This window comes from Armigeres subalbatus, chromosome 3 (genome assembly GCF_024139115.2).
Source record: "Armigeres subalbatus isolate Guangzhou_Male chromosome 3, GZ_Asu_2, whole genome shotgun sequence".
In the NCBI taxonomy this organism is placed as follows: domain Eukaryota; kingdom Metazoa; phylum Arthropoda; class Insecta; order Diptera; family Culicidae; genus Armigeres; species Armigeres subalbatus.
The window spans coordinates 425,953,883-425,972,961 of record NC_085141.1 but is presented as its reverse complement, the minus strand read 5'-3'; the positions used below and the strand labels follow the sequence as shown (position 1 = coordinate 425,972,961).

The 19,079-nt window shown below is 42.2% G+C and overlaps 1 protein-coding gene across 2 annotated transcripts; it reads left to right on the top strand.

Moving 5' to 3' along the window:
- Positions 1-1,938: 1,938 nt before the first annotated feature.
- Positions 1,939-14,178, top strand: LOC134227419 (uncharacterized). Of its 2 annotated transcripts, XM_062708911.1 has the most exons (4): positions 1,948-2,070; positions 2,503-2,845; positions 8,002-8,438; positions 12,420-14,178. In XM_062708911.1, the coding sequence occupies exons 2-4, from the start codon at positions 2,694-2,696 to the stop codon at positions 12,572-12,574; spliced, it is 744 nt and encodes a 247-aa protein (XP_062564895.1). In that variant the 5' UTR covers positions 1,948-2,070; positions 2,503-2,693; the 3' UTR covers positions 12,575-14,178. The 2 variants fall into 2 exon arrangements, with proteins under 2 accessions (XP_062564893.1, XP_062564895.1); XM_062708909.1 differs by having other exon boundaries at positions 1,939-2,845.
- Positions 14,179-19,079: the final 4,901 nt, after the last annotated feature.

The following is a 19,079-nucleotide window of genomic DNA, read 5'->3' as shown; positions in this document are numbered from 1 at the left end:
GGTTTCCCGAAATAGCACGGATTTTTTTTACACTGTTTCTCGAAATAACACGGATTATTTTTCACATTGCACTCATCCCCCGTGTAAAAAAAAGAATCGGGTGTATTCCTAAAAATATTCATAATTAAATTGGCGAAGGGAACTTACAACAAACACCAGATTTACTGCCACTGCTGCTAACTCGGTTATCGATCCCTATGTTGACGGTAACGGAAATGCTATCAACCACCGCTGCTCAGGTTGACTCCGTGGGGGAAGATGTGCGTTTTCGGGCAATCTTTTCTTAGTATTCGTTCCATTTTTTGGAATTTACGTTACTATATAGATTAAACTCAATTTAAAAAAATGTTTTCTTGGTCAAAATGATTGATTTGACGGAACGGAAATATAATTTGAGAAACTAAGCAAGGATATGAGAGTTAACAATCTCAGAATAATATGCAAATATGAAGTAGTTTATAACGAATGTAGCACATCCGGATGTGTGATAGCAAGCCTATGAGAAAATGAACTCTGAAAGCCTCCAAGAGTTAATTGGAATCTCTAGGAATCACAAATGGTCGCGATTATGCAAAACCGCACCATGCGCCTTTTCGACTGACTTACAAAATTTCGTCCGTTTAATGAGAATGGAAATGAATATATATCAAATCATTTGTACATTTGTTTTTGGATATCATCAGTTATAGGGTGGAAGGATAGCCGAAACGATTTGTGATCAATTGGATCTGCTACACAAAAAAAAAAAATGTAAGAAAATGGGTAATTTTTTTTATCGACGCTTGGTGCGTCAAAGAATCCCGAACAAATGTACCTAAGTTTGAATGAAATCTAAGAAGTTAGAAAGAAAGAAGTCTAAAATTCGTAGTATCATTATTCTAAACTCGTAAATAGCACTGATTACCCTAAAAGATTCTTGGACGATCATAAGCTTTAATATGGTAGACTGTAGCAATGTTTCTGAAGATTGCTAAAGGTTCGAATTCCTCGAAGCTAGTGATAATTGATTGAAACCATTTGATATTTAAAAAAAATTACAGAAATCCATTATAACGAAATCTAGAAATTCGTAAAATTGTTTGAAGACATGCTTCTTGTAAATGATCTATAAACTCTGGAAATTTGATTGTCTTAATAGCCATAGGGAATTTTATAAGTATAAGTATAAGTATAAGTATATTTATTTGTTACGATAGCCTACCAGTTACAGGACTTTTACTTAGGTCAAGGAAGTTATTTTATAATTTTCCTGAGACCTCCCGAAATTCCGTCAAATTCAGATTTTGTTCTACCCACGTCTCGGAACACAGGTGTATCATACAATGTCCTTTTATGTTTGAAAAGTACAATACTTCCCAAATTCTATTATTGAACAAGGCGATTTAAATCCTTTCCCTTTATCCCTTTTCCTTCTGATCGGGAACAAGCAAACGATCCACCCCTCCTCTATGCTCCCTCCATCTACACGATGATCGTCGTAGTAAAGCATAAGCATCAACCACCACGGCAACGAGACAAACAACATCAACAACCCACCGAAAGAAAGAAAACCAACCTTTCGTTCTTCACCACGTCGTCCGTGGATGAAAAACCGAAAAACAAGTCCCGTTCGGGTAGGGGTTGGGTGGTGGTGCGGCATTCACCCAACCAAACAGTTCTGATCTGATGGCAAACTGAACACGCAAAGGGGCTTTAAATCACCACTACATTCGCAGCAACGCGAATCGCCGTACTCGAGGGGTCTTCCAAAGTGCCGTATCTGTTTGAACCTGGCATAGAGTAGCATAAGTTTCACATGGTAGCTCCCCTAGTCACACCGTTGTTTCTATGCTGCTTGTACTCGTCGTCTCGTTCCGAGTGTTTGAATGTAGTGGAGATGCCGAGTCGGCCGTCGGTTCGGTGGAAGCCTTCTAGCTGGATTTGAACTGTACTTCGGCAATAGTCTGATCGGAAGCGTCAGTTGAGTCGAAGGTGTTTCGGTCGGGTTCTCCCCCATGTTTATTAATTTCTGACTCAGTGTATCGACCTTATATTGTGAGGATTGGAGTTGAATTTTCTGAATAATTCAAAGTGAGTTTTCATTATTGTGGATTTTCCGAAGGTTTGCTGAAAATTGGAACAGAAGTGAAATTGTTGCGTAAAAACATTCTACAGCGACAAAGCTGAGTGGAAAAGAAAGTGACGTCACAATTGGATTGGATTATTTTTGGTTAAAATTTTGCCTAAAAAGTGGTTTAAATCACGAAAAACTATTATCAATTGGTGCAAAAGGTGTTGAAACATTGTTTGACGCACGATTTTCCGGTAAATCAAGGATAATTTCCAAGAAAAATCCGTGATTTTCTTCTGGGTTGAACATAACCTCAAACATAAATATAAATACACTCGGTGATAGAGTGGTGGTGTTCGCCACAAAGAATCGGAACAACGCGTCGCATCAACTCTGATTAGTTTCCGTGTGCTGTGGTTCAAAATATTTTTCATCCGCGCACTTCTTGGTAGGAGTGGGAGCCATAATAAGAAAATACAATAAGAGGGTGTGTGATGCGTGCACCTCGCTAGTGGAAGAAACGAAGCCAGTAGCCAGATTCCAATTTGACTTTGAAGGTGATAAGACAAATAAATTGTGTCGTCGTTTGATCGTTGCGTTGTATCGGAACAACCGAAGGTAAACGGCAGTGAGAGTTTTCAAAATGAGTGCTAGAGTGTGTTACCCGGAGGCGTTGTCGGAGATAGCGAAGCTACGGTCCCCGGCCGTGGTCCGCAGGCCGCTGTCGAGCGGTAGCTCCCTAGCCAGAGTGAAGAGAGATCTGTTCGGGCCGGTGGATAAGCAGGAAACGAAAAAGTAAGATTAATTTATTGAATTTTGAAAATTGTCTTCCTTTAAAATTTTAAATACAAACTGCAGAATTATTTGTGATAAATTGTTGTAAATGACGAATAGAATGAATTGCTTCGATCTATTATAAAATGACAAGACATTAAAATGAAAATTGTGATTGCAATTGTGCTTTATTTGTATACCTTAAAAACTTTAAAAAACTTAACAAAAATCCGCGAATTATATGCACATCAATGAAATATAGCATAAATATGACCAACCCTGAGTGGCTACCTTCAGGAAGAAAACGTATACGTCATTCGGGAAGCATCAAAATTGATTGTTAGGTAGGGTAGGAATAACACCGCTTAATGTGCTTATCACTGACCCCCCAGCCTGTCCAGTCCCAGAAGCAGCTCAAAGATTGATGCTGAACCAGTTGTGCCGTACCGTACTATCAGTAAATGTATGATAGTCAGTATAGCAAATTGGTCATCACCAAATTCTGTGCTCGGATAGAACTATTGATCGGGTTTTGAAGTGAAACCATCGGATACGTTACATCCAAATCAGAGATTGTTATGAAAGCACTTATCAAAGTTATATTCAATTTGTTATCCACTCGGATAAGGTGGATCCTATTATCGCTGTATGGCAATTAAAGAAAACTGTGAAGGTGCATTATTTGACGTAGGGATTCCTATAAAATATTCTTCTCTTCTTCATAAAGCAACTTCGGCCCAAATTTTGACAAACGTCGCATGATTTTTCAAAATATAGAATGATTTATACTCAGTTTTCTTCTTCATAGACTCATTCATATGAATGGAATGGTCACTGCGTTCGAAAAAAAAATCATAATAAACCTTGATGATATTGATTTTCAGCACTAAAAGTTCCTCTCCAGTACGCGTTTGCTTGTGTGTTCTTTGCGACGCAGAACAATTGCACGATCTTCGAAATAATTGGACCTTTTTTATGCGGATCAGTGGAATACTTTCGACATAATTTCGTTCAAAATAATTATTTAGTCGCTTACCAAGGCAATACCCTATAGATTATCTTCTCATCCAACCAACTCACGGAGATGCAAAGGGTTCATAGGTGTCTTGTAGCAAAGACTGTCGAACTAATTTTCCTTTCCTAATCCTAATTTTACTCTTGAGGACGTGACCGGCATTGTAATTAATCTTGAATCAATGAAACTTCAAAGATGTACAGTGGTTGGCGTTTAGAATAGGTCTCTGAGGTCTTGCAATACTGAGTAATCCAGTGGATCAAGATTGGGAATGGATGGCGGTCGCATATCCTTCGCCCAGAACGGCAGATGTTCCTACAACCACTTGTGAGTGTGGTTCTTAGACACCTAGGCTCATCTTATTGAAATATAACAATTGACAATTGGCTTCGGGTCGTATTGTTTTTTGAAGCCACCCGAAGCCACCAATCTAAACACTATAAGGCTAGCAGGATGTTTGTCCAGATACACGTTTTATTGCTCGTTGGCCACATTTCTTACCAGGAGAGAACTTATATAGCGATCGATTCTGGAATTTCATACAGGATCGCCGGTAAACTTGCTCACTTTGTTGAACAGAATTACCGGAATTGGTGAAGTTCAAAAATGCGGTTGAATCATGTCAGTTTTTTTTTCGTGCCCTCGACTTCGCCCCGTAATCTTCCTTTAGGATCTTTCGTTCCGGAAAGTCACTGGTTCCGTGTTCTATGCCAGCGGTTCTCAACATGGGGTACATGTACCCCTGGGGGTACCTTCGCTGACCCCAGGGGGGGGGGGGGGTACCTCGGACCAAATTGCGTAATGGCGGACGTATTACAATTCTAATTAAAACAAATATTGATATAGTTTTAATAATTGTATAAATTTATATTCCAAGACTTTGAATTGAACATAATATGCATAGCAATTAGTAAATTAAAACATATCGAACCATGTCCACCACAGCCAACACAGTGTATGAAGGGCTGTGGGACAAAAGATCAAAGAAATCTTCAAAAACAATCTACTTAATCGAAACAAAATTATGAAATATGTTAAGAATATACTTTCAGCTGGGTTTCAGAACAACTCAAAAAATGACCACTTCCCTGAGGGCACCTCCGAAAGTAGCCAATGTACCCAGATGCTGTGCAAATGTCTTCTATTGTATTTGTGTTGCAAAATCATGAAGTTTGATGTGCCGCAAGCTGGGTTTCAGAGCAACTTAAAAAGTGACCACTTCCCTGAGGGCACCATGTTCCCAGGGAACCCCCGGAAGTGACCAATGCGCTCATATGTTCTGCAAATGTCTTCTATTGTATTTGCGTTGCAAAATCATGAAGTTTGATGTGTCGCAAGCTGGGTTTCAGAACCAATCAAAAGGTGACCACTTCCCTGGGGAACCAGGTTCCCGGAACATCTGTAACCGTATTTTGGAGGTCCAAACGTGCAGTTTCCATTCCCACTATTGCAAAATGATGAATAAAAACGATTGCATCATTATTGAGAGCATTTACTACTAGTTATCTACGATTAAAAGGAAGTTGACCCCATTTGATCCAGGGTAAAACCGTCCCCAAGGACACAATATTCAAATCAATACTTTTACACAAAAAATAGGGTTTAATGCATCTTTCCTCTAAATTTCATGCAAATCGGTCGAAAAACAAGAGAACAGTGGATTTTATAATTTGAAATCGTAGCCCGGGCCGAAACGGGCTAACTAAAATATTAAATTTGAAGGTTCAGAAGCCTTGAGGCATAAGGATTTAAAAAAAAACTCTTGGTAGCCTTCTTTTACGCGGTTCGAAAGTATCCTTCCAAGCAAAATAATTGAAATATTAAATTTGAAGGTTAGGATGAAGGCTTTAAAAAAAAATATATTGGAAGCCTTCTTCTACGTGGTTCAAAAGCGACTTGGAAACATCCTTCCGAGGGGCTCAGAATTTTTCTTTCCGCCAGCCCCCTTTCAGGTGATTCGGAAGCATCTTTTCGAAAGGGTAGGAAGCACCCTTTCAGGAAACTCGGAAGCCCCCCTTTTAAGAGAGTTGGAAGCTCCTTTTCAAATGACGGAAGCCACCTTTCAAGTGGCTCGGAAACATCCTTCAAAGGGGGTCCGAATTCTACCTTCGAGAAGCTTGGAAGCCTATTTTTAAAAGGCTCAGCATCGTCATTTCAAGAGGCTCGAAATTCCCCTTTATTAAGGCTCGAAAGCCTCCTTTGAGAGGCCCCCCTTCAGAGGGACTCCGAATTCTTTAAGCCAATCCCCATAAGTGGTTCGGAAGCCTATTTTCAAAATGGTCGGAAACCCATCTTTAGGAGGCTCGGAAGCCCCCTTTTCAAGGGGCTCAGAAGCCCACTTTCAAAAGACTCGGGAACCCCCTTTCAAGTGGTTGGGAAACCTCCTTTCGAGGGGCTCAGAATTCTTCCTTGGAGAAGCTTGGAAGCCTAAGGCTCAGCAACATCATTTTAAGATGCTCAATGCTTCCTTTCAAGAGATCGAATTTTTCTTTCAGTCAGCCCCCTTTGAAGTGGTTCGGAAGCCTCTTTTCGGACGCCCCTTTTGAAAACGGATAGGAAGCCCTCATTCAAGAGGCTCAGATCCCTTTTTTTAAGAGGGTCTCAATCCCCCTTTTCCAGATGGGTTGAAGCCCTCTTTCAAAAGACCCGGAAGCACCCTTTAAAGAGGCTCGGAAGCCCACTTTCAAGTGGCTCGGAAACCCAATCGAAGCTTGGTTTTCTTCGTTCAAGAAGCTTGGAAGCCTATTTTCAAAAGCCTTAGCAACGGCTGAAAACCAACTTTCGAAGGGGCTCGGAATTCTTCTTTCAGCCAGCCCCCTTTCAAGTAGTTCGAAATCCTCTTTTTGAAAGAGTCGGAAGCCCCCTTACAAGAGGCTCAGAAGCTTACTTTCAAGAGGCTCGGAAACCCCCTTTCAAGTGGCTCGAAAACTTCCTTTAGAGGGGCTTGGAATTCTTCCTTCGAGAAGCTTAGGAGCCTACTTTAAAAAGGCTCAGAAACAGGGAATCAATTTTTCTGAAATGCGCTTGCGAAGCAAGCGACAAAAGAGAACCAACGACAAAGCTTTGTTTTTGTCGGAGATAATAATGACAAAGATCCGAAAAAATTTGTCAGCAACAAAAAAGAAGACAATCTTGTTGCTAACTTTTCATCCCGTTATTTTGCATTATTTCTAGAGCAAATTTCGGTTCTATGCTATCATAGTTTCTGCTTTTATGGAAATATTCGAGAATACAACAATGATAACAATATTAACATCGTATTCTCGGAAATATCAGAGCATGCAAGGCAAATGATTCTTGTCATATTGTGTTCGGGTTCTGATAAAGGTTTGTCGTTAGGTGCGTTTGTCAGTGACAAACTCTGTTGACGACAAAGGGTATATTGTTAGGCGTTGCTCAAATATTGATTCCCTGCTCAGAAATGTCATTTCAAGATGCCCAAAGCCTCATTTCAAAGATCCTTTTTCATGAGGCTCGGAATCCTTTTAGCCAACCATCACGAGTGGCTCGGAAGCCGCTTTTCAAAAGGGTCGGAAGCCCAGTTTTAAGATGCTCGGAAGCCTCGTTTCAAGTGGCTCGAAATTTTCCTTTCGAGTGACCCGGAATTCTTCTTTCAAGAAGTCACGGCACAGTAACGTCATTTCAGGATCCTCAAAGCCTCCTTTCAAGAGGCTCGAATGACCCCTTTCATGTGGCTTGGAAGCCTCCTTTTGAAAACCTCGGAAACTCTCTTTTGAGGGACTCGGAATTATTCTTTCAAAAGGCTTGGAAGCCTATTTTCAAAAGGTTCAGAAACATCATTTCAAGATGCTCAAGTCTCTTTTACATAGGTTCGAAAGCACTCTTCCAAGATAATCTTATGAGTTACGCTTATTAAAATAGGGGGTACCTCAATTAATACAAAAACACGAAGGGATACCTCTGAAGAAAAAGGTTGAGAACCGCTGTTCTACGCCATTTTCCTCATTCAACGCACTGCATTTGCCACAATCTTCCTTTTGATGGCTGAGATAACCCCCGAAATGCAAGCTGATCTCGAAGAAAACTTTCTTACTTATTTAAATACTATTATTATTTAAATACTACCAATCCTATCGTCATGAATCAAATAATCTTTTCATTAATCAAATCTCACCTCAAATCTCCCCATCTATTATTCCAGATTTGTCGACAGCCAGCTGGCCGCCCAAAATGAAGCTCTCAGCAAAAAGTGGGGCTTCGATTTCTCCGCTGGTGAGCCACTGCAGCACCACGACCAGTACCAATGGGAACGGGTGCCACCGACCCTAGCTCCGGCCTGTTTCACCGGTATGGTGACCCTAACTCGGGTCGCCCACGTAGTGTCCCAGGTATCTACCATTTCGGAGAACCTGCTGGATCAGCGCGCCGAACGGGAGAATGGAAACGTTTACCATCGCACCCAATTGATCTCCGGATCGGATTCGGAATCGGACAGCAGCTTCGAAACGGTTAGAACTCATCCGCTGGTGCTGCAAAGTGAAACCATTGCGACCTCCGCCACCGCATCCTCCGTTAGCAGCATTACCTCGTCCTTCCCGGCAAGCGCCAACCGAGCGAAACGACAGCAACGAATCACAGGTGAGAATTCTCATTATTTTCCAACCCTTCCGTTTGCTGTATTCTACGATTAGAACAAAGACGAAAAGTATGAAACGTAACGTCAATAATTAACCAGAAAAACACTATTTGAGCACGCTACACTGTAGGCGGTATCGTACATGGTGCGTGAAATATGACTTTCTTTCCGTAGAAAACGTTCGTCTTGTGTCTCTTCACATATCTTCGCCGATCATTCTGACTAGATCCGTCCGTATTCTTATGCAACGAAACATCGCTTTCCGCTGACTGTAATTCGTGGGGGTGCATTATGGAAAGAAGTTGGTCACGGCTGCACGAGTTTTTCAACGGTTTTTCGTTCCACCGACCTATCGGCCTTACCCATATGGAACGAACGAACGAACCAAATTTCCATACATTCCACCCTCGGGATTGTTTTCCTTCTTGTCTGTAGGTACGTAGGTACTTCCTGATTCCGCGCACCATGAAACAACGCAGAGTGAGACCGTTGAAATTAATACCTCTTTTCGGGTTTTCGATTGCGGCGCTGCTGCGAGTTTGCTCGCGCAAGACAAAAAGATATCTATTTGCTGGGTTTACGTCTCGCGGAGTTTGCTTTTGTTCGTTCCCTTCGGCAGCAGCGGATTGGGGAAAGTTTCATATGGTACCTTCACGTGCTGGAATTGGAGTAATAACAATAATTGGAATGAATTTTCTGCATTCGGTTATAATTATCGGTTTCGTTGAGCATTCGATTGTGTTTGCCCCTGACGTTGGTGGCTTTTGTTGCGGTTGAGATGAATAGAATACTGTTCGCTGAGGTTTTTATTGGTTTATTGACAGACGTGGAGAACAAAGGTTACGCAAGTTGAGCTCTATCCGAGGGTGCCCTCGTGACTAGTTACGGTGCTTTCGAGTTTAAAGTTGGCCAGGTTTTGTTCTGCGTTTTTCGACTGCTAGCTTGTAAAATAATTGGACCAGATGGCAAGAAATGATTTTTCGTATTTTTGGCGAAAATGTGAAAAATCAGCTGCTGGTGGCTGCGTGAACTTCAAATAGCTTTGTTAACAGATGCATGTTAAATGTATTAGATAATGAAAGCAGAGTTTGAATTATCCAGCATGAGTTGTTCGTCTTATTTACGAGGTTTTACGAGTTGCATTAATGTTTTTGTGCAATGATTAACAATTAAATTTAATTTGATTATTCGAGTCTAAACCTCTTCTATCTGATTTATTCCACATGATCCTTATTCACCAATATAAGGTTGGTACCGAGAACAGTATGATTAACAGATACTATGATGCCACACCGCAGCACTCAGATCAACAAACTATGGAGCGGCGGCAGAAATTACCCAGCCCAAAGCACTCGAAATATTTAATATAATTATTCAACATAGTTCGACCACACAAGCAAAATATAATTGGTATTTCACCACTGGCTCAAACGAGTTCTATAATGAATATTGTGGGTGGAATGACGTTCCTTATAACACTCATTCCTGAGGTTCGAAAAAGCTGGTATTATGATGTGAGACCGCATACATTTTTTTGAGAAACTATGTGTAGAGCGACACATAAAATATGCTGCATAAGCTATTTTATGAAGCATAATAAAGTTGTCTCCTGCATTCGACCACTGCTCATTGCCAGGAGGCACATGGCAACGTGACCCAGTTCCCTCTTCTTCTGTGGGATGCATATTGAAAGCAAAACAAAAGCAAGCAGCGATATGGCAATCGAGTCGTATTGCAACAATATCGCCACGTAAAACCAAAACCAGTTCCCCAGCAGCAGCACAAATACGCTGTAAGTACCAGCAGCATTGAATGAAAATTATATGACTCGCTCGCCTGGACGTGCGTGAGCCAGGTGGATTTTTCACGCTCAAACAGGAGCGAACACAAGTTGGTAAGCAAGTGCAGTCTGAAAGTCGCGGCTCAAGTCGACGAAAAGAGAAAGGGGGTATTTATGCTTCCAGCAGGGGTCTCCTGCTGGCAGATGTCTTAACTCGAGTACTGCATCTGCTCCCCCTCGTTACGGTTGATTGTGTGGCTCCTGATTGATTAAATCAATATTAGGTGTTTGTGTAGCAAACAAGCTTAGGAACACGAGTCAGGACTCGTGTCGTATTTATTGGTAGCACAAACAACGTGTTTCTTTCGCGCCAAAAAGCACTGCCGTGGCGAGATATCCGACTCCCAAGCACAAACAACGAACCTGCGTCAAATTTGTGGGGTCGTCTAAAGGACGAAATCGTCGGCAAAAGCGAAAAAGGTATTCCCCACAGTGCCAGGTAAAAAAATAGCTCTACGGCATACAAAAACAAACAACTCTAGAAGCGGATCCTCGTAAAAATGTGTTAATCATTCTGCGGCTCGCAACTTCTCTGAGAAACGCAATTCCTAATACGATCATTGAATAATAAAGCAGTTGACCTTCAACGTGGAACCGGCATTTAAGTGATAGAGAAAAAAAAAGCGCGCGAGCATTCTGATCATGTGTTATGGTATAAGATTGGTATACACGCAACTTTTGCTCCACTTATGATTCACCTAATATTAAAGCTTGTTTAGTGGAATGGCGCGTATTTGTCAAGATGTAAGAAGCGCATTGAAAAGAAATGGAACTGTAGGAACTCGTTTTCAGCAGACATCAATTTAATTGATCGAGAAAAATTACCCTCCTACAATGTCCGGCAAACCGCACTATTCAAAACGAATTGGGCTCGTATAGTTCGGTCGGCCCTGAATTATTGCACCAACAATTCGAATTATCTGTCGAAGCCGGCCACCGCCACCCTCACGCAATGCTACCTTCAATTCTTTATGTTGGAAAACCGATCGTCAGCTGTTCGCTGGATCGCAAACGGCTCGTGCCAGATCGGAGGTTTTCATCTCATGCATAATGGATGAGACTACTGGACCGAGAGGCCCTTCCAATCCAACACAAACGATCTCTATGGTTCCGCCGGAATGACATATTGTGCCGCGTGTTACATGCGGGTAAAAATAGCCGAATTTTGAAAGGAGAAAGGGTGCATTCGAATTTCGAACATCTGCCATTGCTACCCATTAAAGCACGATCGGACATGGCACATGCCGAGGTGGCAAAATCCATAAATTAATACACGTTTCCTCTTGAACCTGAAGGGACATATGTTGCGCACTGTTGCTATCTCGGCTTGTACATCTCCATGGTACAATAATCCAGCCATAAAACATATTTCGCATTGCTTTCATCGAATGTCGAGCATCCTATTCCATGAGTGCGGTTGGTCAGCCGACGGATTGCAACGGAAGGACATCAAACTGAATAGACATTAGGTAGCTGACGATGGCAAGAAGGATCAAACAAAGTGAAGTGGAAGAGTCAAAAGTAAGGAGAAAGTTGCACACAGGGAGTGGCAGTTTATCATAAATTATCTCCGCCCTTGCTTTGGTCTGGTTTTGGTTTGTTTCCTTTCGGTTTCTTGCAGATAAGATCTACTGCGCTCCTTGGTTGGGATCCCTTTCTAATGACTCGTTGGGTATGACTGAGGGCGATGAATACTTTGAATGTTTACGGCCGGACTGATCCTAATTTGTAAACAAAGCATATCGAATGAATCACTTTGCGCCATTTCAAATGGTCAGTTTGTCTTCTTTTCTTTTCGTTGCGGATATTTATCAAGCGGTTTCGAGATAATAGAAGCTATTTATTGTATGAAGTAGGTGAATTGTTCACGTAATGAGCCATTTCGTTTAGGACTCTTGGAACAAATTGGTTCCGGATTGGTTGAGGTTCATAAATAAAAATTGTTCTTCTATTTGTTTGGATGATTAAAAACATATCCTGGTGATGCATTCTACAATTTATTTGAACAAAAATAAATGATTTTGTTTCTTCTTTTTTGGTTTGGCAATTGCTGCCACTTGATGTTAATCCATTATCGTCAAATTTACACAGATTGAACTTCATTCTTTAACTAATTTTACTATTTTCCGCCCTCTTGTTACAGATTTCCTGAAGGAACGCAAACGCCTTTCCACCGGAGCCCCAAAGTCCACCGCCTCCGCCGCCAAAAAGGCCCGTCAAATGTTCGCGTCTTCCGCCTCAGCAGCCCATTCCAGTGTGCCATCGTCGCCATCGGCCCAGAAGCAGGACCTTCAGTAGGACCAAGCACGATCCGCACGTGCCCGCCCAAAGACTGCCTGAACGGGGACCTGAGGACTCGAAGCTGCCGGCCAAGTAGTGACAGCTTCCTGCGATCTCATTCGGTCGTACAAACAATAAATAGTTCTAATCTTATATCGTTTTCGTCGTCAGGAGTGGTAAGCCAAATCGCATGAGGTTCATGTTTATGCTGATATTTCTTTCGTAGAGGCCCACTTTGCAGTAGACGATAAAATCTTTGAAAATAACAAAAAAGATTACTTTTAGAAAGACCAAAGTTTCCTATTATAGAATCAGGAATGTCTTTCAAGGTAAATGCCATTTATATTTTAGCTGTTTTAAGAGTAGATTAAGGCTAATCCATTGCTGAAATTATTAGCATCGGATCTGGAATACTGGGGTGGTGCGCTAAGGAATTGATCGAATAAGACTACCATTATTTTGTAGCGACTATCCTTAGTACACCTGTCCATATTGCTTTTTTTCTTTAAAATTCTACGACTGTAAATATAATTGATAAGTTGATAGTGAACTATGCATATAAAAATATAATTCATAGATTTGATATCTAAATATCTATTTAGTGGAATGGTGTAACACTTATTTGATTTAAGTTTTCTTTTATCTGAAAACTTGGAGCATTCGATTGTTACAGCTATATATTCGCAATAACGATTTGTGTGTAAATATGTTCGTCTTAGGGAAATCATAGAAACTTTCCTGAACATGTGATACCATATTAAATTATCCGAACTGTGATAATGAAGAGGGTATCACTATTTCAAATAAGTTTCACTAGTTTCGCTGAAAAAATAAGTCCAAAAGCTCTAAGAATACTTTCCTGTCACACTAACCCAACAATTTATACTATCAAGCGAAATGATCTCAAAAGGATGCTCGTTGCAATATCGAACTCGGAAGACTCGGTTTAGAATAAAACGTACACAGCGTACAACATGCAATATACGACTTTGAGTGCAATAGACTCGTTTGATGGATATTTGCTGGAGAAACCGTCGACTAGGACCAGTATTCAAAGACATTTTTGGCTCAACATAACGAGGGCAAATCAACCCGCCCTCTCCCCTCTCATGGTTAGTGCCGGGAGGAGCAATCTGACGCGCAAGTTTAAAACTGATATTGGTTTGTAAGTGTGCCAAAATGCGTGTCACGAGTTGTTCTCGACTCGAGGGAGAGTCGCACTCGTTTGGTTTCCTTATGCTTTTTTTTTAGATTGCATTAGATTTTAAGACAAAACAAAAACCCTTCAAAGCAAAAAATCAAGCTGTGTGAATTCGATGGCCGGTTCTGCCCGGCTTAATCGAGGAACAACCAATTCGAGTAGTTGTATATCCGTATTTTAAGAATTTTGCATTCGGTACATACTAGCAAACCGTACTCTACTGTAGACGCTTCATTATAATTGAAACTAGTTTGCAACAAAATTATCATATTTATTTTTTACAGTAAAACGGTTTTTTGAAGTCTTTTTCTAATAAATAGATGCTTAAGCTAATTATAAAAAATAAGAAAACAAGTAGAAACAAAATAAACAGTTAAAGAAAAGAACAATATTGGAAAATAAAGCTTTTTGAAACGTAAAAGCATGCTGTAACCTAATATTTTCATGTATCCGAAATTCCGGAGGCGTTGCATAGCTATTTTTTAACATGTGCTAATGTGCACTGTTTGACAAAGTGTAATACTTTGATCGCTCTTTTTGCATCGACCAGTGCGCAAAATCACGTGGGTCTCTCGTGGATAGGCATATCAAAAATCAAGTCGACCACATCTGCAGAAGATCAAAATAGAGCCATTAATGTACCTTCTATTTGGCGAGATCCGATTACTCGGTCTCGGTCGCGGGAAAGGTACCTAAGGGCACTGCTCTTGGAGGCGCGGGTAACCCCTCCAAGCAGCTTTTACAGAGCAATGTATATTCGTCGTTGCCAATCGACGATACCGGCAATTCACAGAAGAAACGAAAGAAGCGGCAATCGCAGCTGCTGAAGGTGCAACCGGAGAAGTGCCCGCCCGTGTTTGTGAAGGCGATCCGCCGGATTTGTGCCCGGGACTTCGCCAGGGGATGAAATGTACTTTTCGGCTCTGCAGCAAGGGCGTGGAAGTGATGCACACCAAGGACCATCATCATTCCGTCGTGGAGTTCCTCGTGATCCACAAGTACTACACTCATGAACACCCCGGCACGAAGCTCAAGGCTTTGCTGCGAGGGCTCCACGACATGAAGGAAGAAGATCTCATTGCGGAACTTGAGAGCTGCGGCCTGAAGCCAGTGGCCATGCACAAAATCGCTCGTCACGACCAGACGAGGAGATATCGCGACCAGCTTTACCTGGTCCACCTGAAACACGGCTCCACCACGTGGAAGGACCTGAAGCTGGTCAGCGTCATAAATTACATCGTTGTTGACTGGGAGCGATATCGGCCAGTGCACCGCGACGTCACGCAGTGCACCAACTGCTTCAACTTAGGGCACGGCACCAGGAACTGCCGCATGAAGCCGTGCTGCAACAAGTGTGGCGAACCCCATCCGACTGAAGAGTGCGACAAGATGGAGGTGACTGATCCCAAATGCGCCAACTGCGGCGACAAACATCGGGCTACAACCAAGGACTGTCTGAAGAGGGCGGCGTTTTCGGAAATCCGGAAGAAGACCTCCACCGTGTTCCTGCACTCAACGAGGCAAACTTTTCGGCCATCCCGGCTCCCCGACGAGCGATACTAATACTTCCACCTTTGCAACCTCATAAATGGCTGGTGGCCGCTGCAGAATCGATTCAAGCTCCAACACCACACGCTCCATCCACCAGCGAATGGCCCTTCCGACGGATGTGGTGACTTCTACCCCAACGGCCTCGATGATCTTGAGCTAGACGATTTATCTTTAAGATAATTAATAATGATCAATTTTAATCAGATTTAGCAAACAAAAAACGATCCGATTATTTCCACAGATATAAATAACATTAACATATAACATCGCTATCCAGCTAAAAAACATAAGTTCCACTAAAGAGTTTTGCAAGCCTTATCAGTGATACAGTGAGTCCGATTAAGATACAAAACTTGTGGTACCTCTCGCATGATGCCAAAAGTTTCGTCAAGAAGTGCGTACTTAAACTATTTACTCGAAAAAAATCAACACTGATACCTCTCCGTAGATATCAAAAGTCTCTCTAAGACGGTTGAAAAGTCTTGATAAAATCGCGTTCTGAGAGCTCACCACTTTTCATAGTATCCTTCAAACAGTTCCAAATGTTTCAAGTATTAGTGATAAAATCTTAAGTCATTTATACCTGTATTTCGCGCGCGATTCTCAAACATTTGTAGACTACACAAAATGAAATAAAAATACCATTGTCCTGATGACGGAATCCAGGAGGAGGAGTTATCACCCTCATCTTGTGCTACTGCCAGGGATTGCAGAAATCGCTCTCAATAGATAACGAACAACGATAAACGATAAAAAAAAACCTGTTTGAAACTTAACAAGCCATGAAAACTAACCTATCGCACTTGTATACAAGTTGAAAAAAAACTGGTTCGGATAGGCGGCCCCCACCAAGGGGGTTTGATAAAACGTTTTGTTCTCGCTCATTTTATGTTGGGGACCATATTTTTTTCGCCCAGCTGTGTAAAGCAAGTTGAAATGCATCATCAGAACCGGTGCCCCCCGCAATTGGGGCTTATTAAAAGCTAATTTACGTTCGATCATTTAGTAGTTTGTCAATAACTCATTCCATAAGCTGAATTTCAAAATGCATTGTATGGTGGACTTCTAGTGCGAAGGTTTCTCCACAACTTTGCCTAACGGTTCGTTGTTAGAATTCAACTAATAACGAAGTTATAGCGCTAGTTACAGTAACTTAAACTAAATGATTGGAATTTTGTTATCATTTAGTCAAAGTTACTGCAACTAGCGCTATAACTCCTTTATTAGTTGAATTCTAACAACGAACCATTAGGCAGAGTTGTGGAAAAACCTTCGCACTAGAAGTCCACCATACAACACATTTTGAAATTCAGCTTCTGGAATGAGTTATTGACAAACTACTAAATGATCGAACGCAATTTACTAAATGATCGATAACATGCTTGATTAAAAGAAATTTATCATGGGTTGTAGCCCCCAGAATCAGTTCATTATCGTAACAGCTACGGAAAAACGTCTCTCACGGTATGCTACCTATGTAACTGCCTAGTAGTTCCCATTGAGTGAACTGGCAGCAGTGCAGGCAGTGCATGACACCACCATCGACTACGAGGTACGTCCGGAGATGCCAGAAAGTATCGACCGCCAGCTGTGCGCCATTACAGAGGCAATCTCGGTGGCCAGAGAGCGACTGACTGGTTCTCAGACAGTATCAACGTACTGGGCTGCCTGCACTCAAAACCCGTCGCAACAAGTTTGTCTCAAAAACCTCCACCATACACAGGGCCGGATTTAGGAGGGGGGGGGGGGAGGGTCGTGGCCCCGGGTCCCCACAAATCTTCTGTACCAAAACCAACCTATTTTGTACATTTTGGGGCCCCACATACTGTCGGCCCCGGGGCCCCTACCTGGTGAAAATCATCAACAATTACTTGTCGGCAAGGACATTCCGGGTCTCAATCAGTGGTGCGAGTTCCAATGCGCACAACATCGTCGCAGGCGACCCCCAGGACAGTATCCTCGGGCCTCTGCTTTTCAATCTGTTCACCTCCGACATGCCAGAACCTCCAGAAGGCAGCACTCTACCAAGGTAGAGTGATCAGAGCGCTAGTGGCAAAACTCCAACGAGGCCTGGATGCCCTGACAGAGTACCTCACCAGCTGGAAGATCTGTATCAACGCGGCGAAAACCCAAACTTGTTCCGCCTGAGGACCGTAAAATCACCCTCAATGGCACGACTGTGGAATGGGCCAATGAGGCTGACTATCTTGGCTTTGACCCACGATAGCAAGCTTATCTTTCCTTAACAGGTTGACAAGACGGTAACAAAGTGTAACATCTTGTTGAAACTACTGTACCCTTTGATCAACCGCCGGTCATCCTGGTCTCTGAAGAATAAACTTGCTGTCTACAAACAAATCATCTGGACATCTGAGGTTCACCATCTGGCCGGGATAAAAACTCTGGACGAACGCTTTGGTGAGTGCAAGGAGAGGTTTAGAGTCCGTTGCGGCTAGTAGTGTAAAAAGGTAGACAGGTTATAAAATTGTAGATTTAACCCTTTCGGGACGTCTGGGTCATATTTCCCCAGCGTGCTGGGCATATATGACCCATCCGTCCTGAAAGGGTTAAGACACAACAAACTGAAGCTTATAATAGGCTAATATGTCAAATTTTCAAATTGAAAGGATGGTTTTCGAAATTTTCAACAAAAAACATTCAAAGATGAGGCACCACAAGGTCAAACACTTGTGCTATACAAACAAAAGCGGCAGACCCTAGGCTAGAGTTGCTTCGTACAGACCCTAGCAACGTGACCTTCTTCAACACACTTCTTAAATTGATCGGATCTGTCCGGGCCTTTGCAGGTCCGCACCTGGTGGCCAAATGCCATGCATGCAAATCATCTCTCCATCTGTTTGGCGACTCGAGGGGTGATTCCCAACGGACACCAGTGTTGGTAAAATCACTCATAAATCTCAATCAACGAGCGCTCCCGTGCGAACGAAATCGTCTGCGATTTTAAAGGAATGCATCATGCTTGAATTTTTCATGCTAAAACGCATCATTCATTTGCTAAAAAATCATTTTGGTTCAAAAACGAATTTGAAATCAATTTGGGGGTAATTTATAATTGATTAATTATATAAAAGAGTGTCTAATATTTTATGCGACAGACGTCAATTCACTGTTTTTAACGAAAGAGAACAAAAGAAAACCTACGATGATTGAAATGGATGATTCAACTCATCCATGAGTTTTTAGGTGCTGAGTTGGGTGCGTTTCAACTCACGCTTGATTTGAATCATACATGAGTTTTGAGATTTTGAGTTTTTACCAACACTGACGAATACATCGACCATCCGATTTTCATCATGCCCTCCTCCATCATTTTGTTGGCAGCCTCTGTTGGTAATCGTATCGCTGCTTTCCTCCGCCGGCATTGTGAGGCCAGTTGAGTACATACCTCAGTTCGTTTACCATCGTGATCTCGTTTAGGTCTCTGCGCTCGTCCACTGCCATCTGCTTCATAGCTCGTACGTTTTCTTCATTGCCCAATGAATTGGGCTCGGAAGACTGAGCTCTTGATCGTAGGATCCTACTTCAGCTCGAACAGCAACTCTCCCTTCTGGGAACGTCTAGTTCTCACCACCTGCTCGCCCATGTCTTTTAGTCCCTCACCTTCCTTAGAATCGCTGCGTACGACGTTTTATCGCTCGCTTCGACCACCAGAGTGACGCCCTACTCTTGATCCTCTCCCATGGAGAACGACATTTTACTTTCTTCCTCTGGTTAAAACGTTTCATTGGTACTTCGCGTACCTGACGGAAT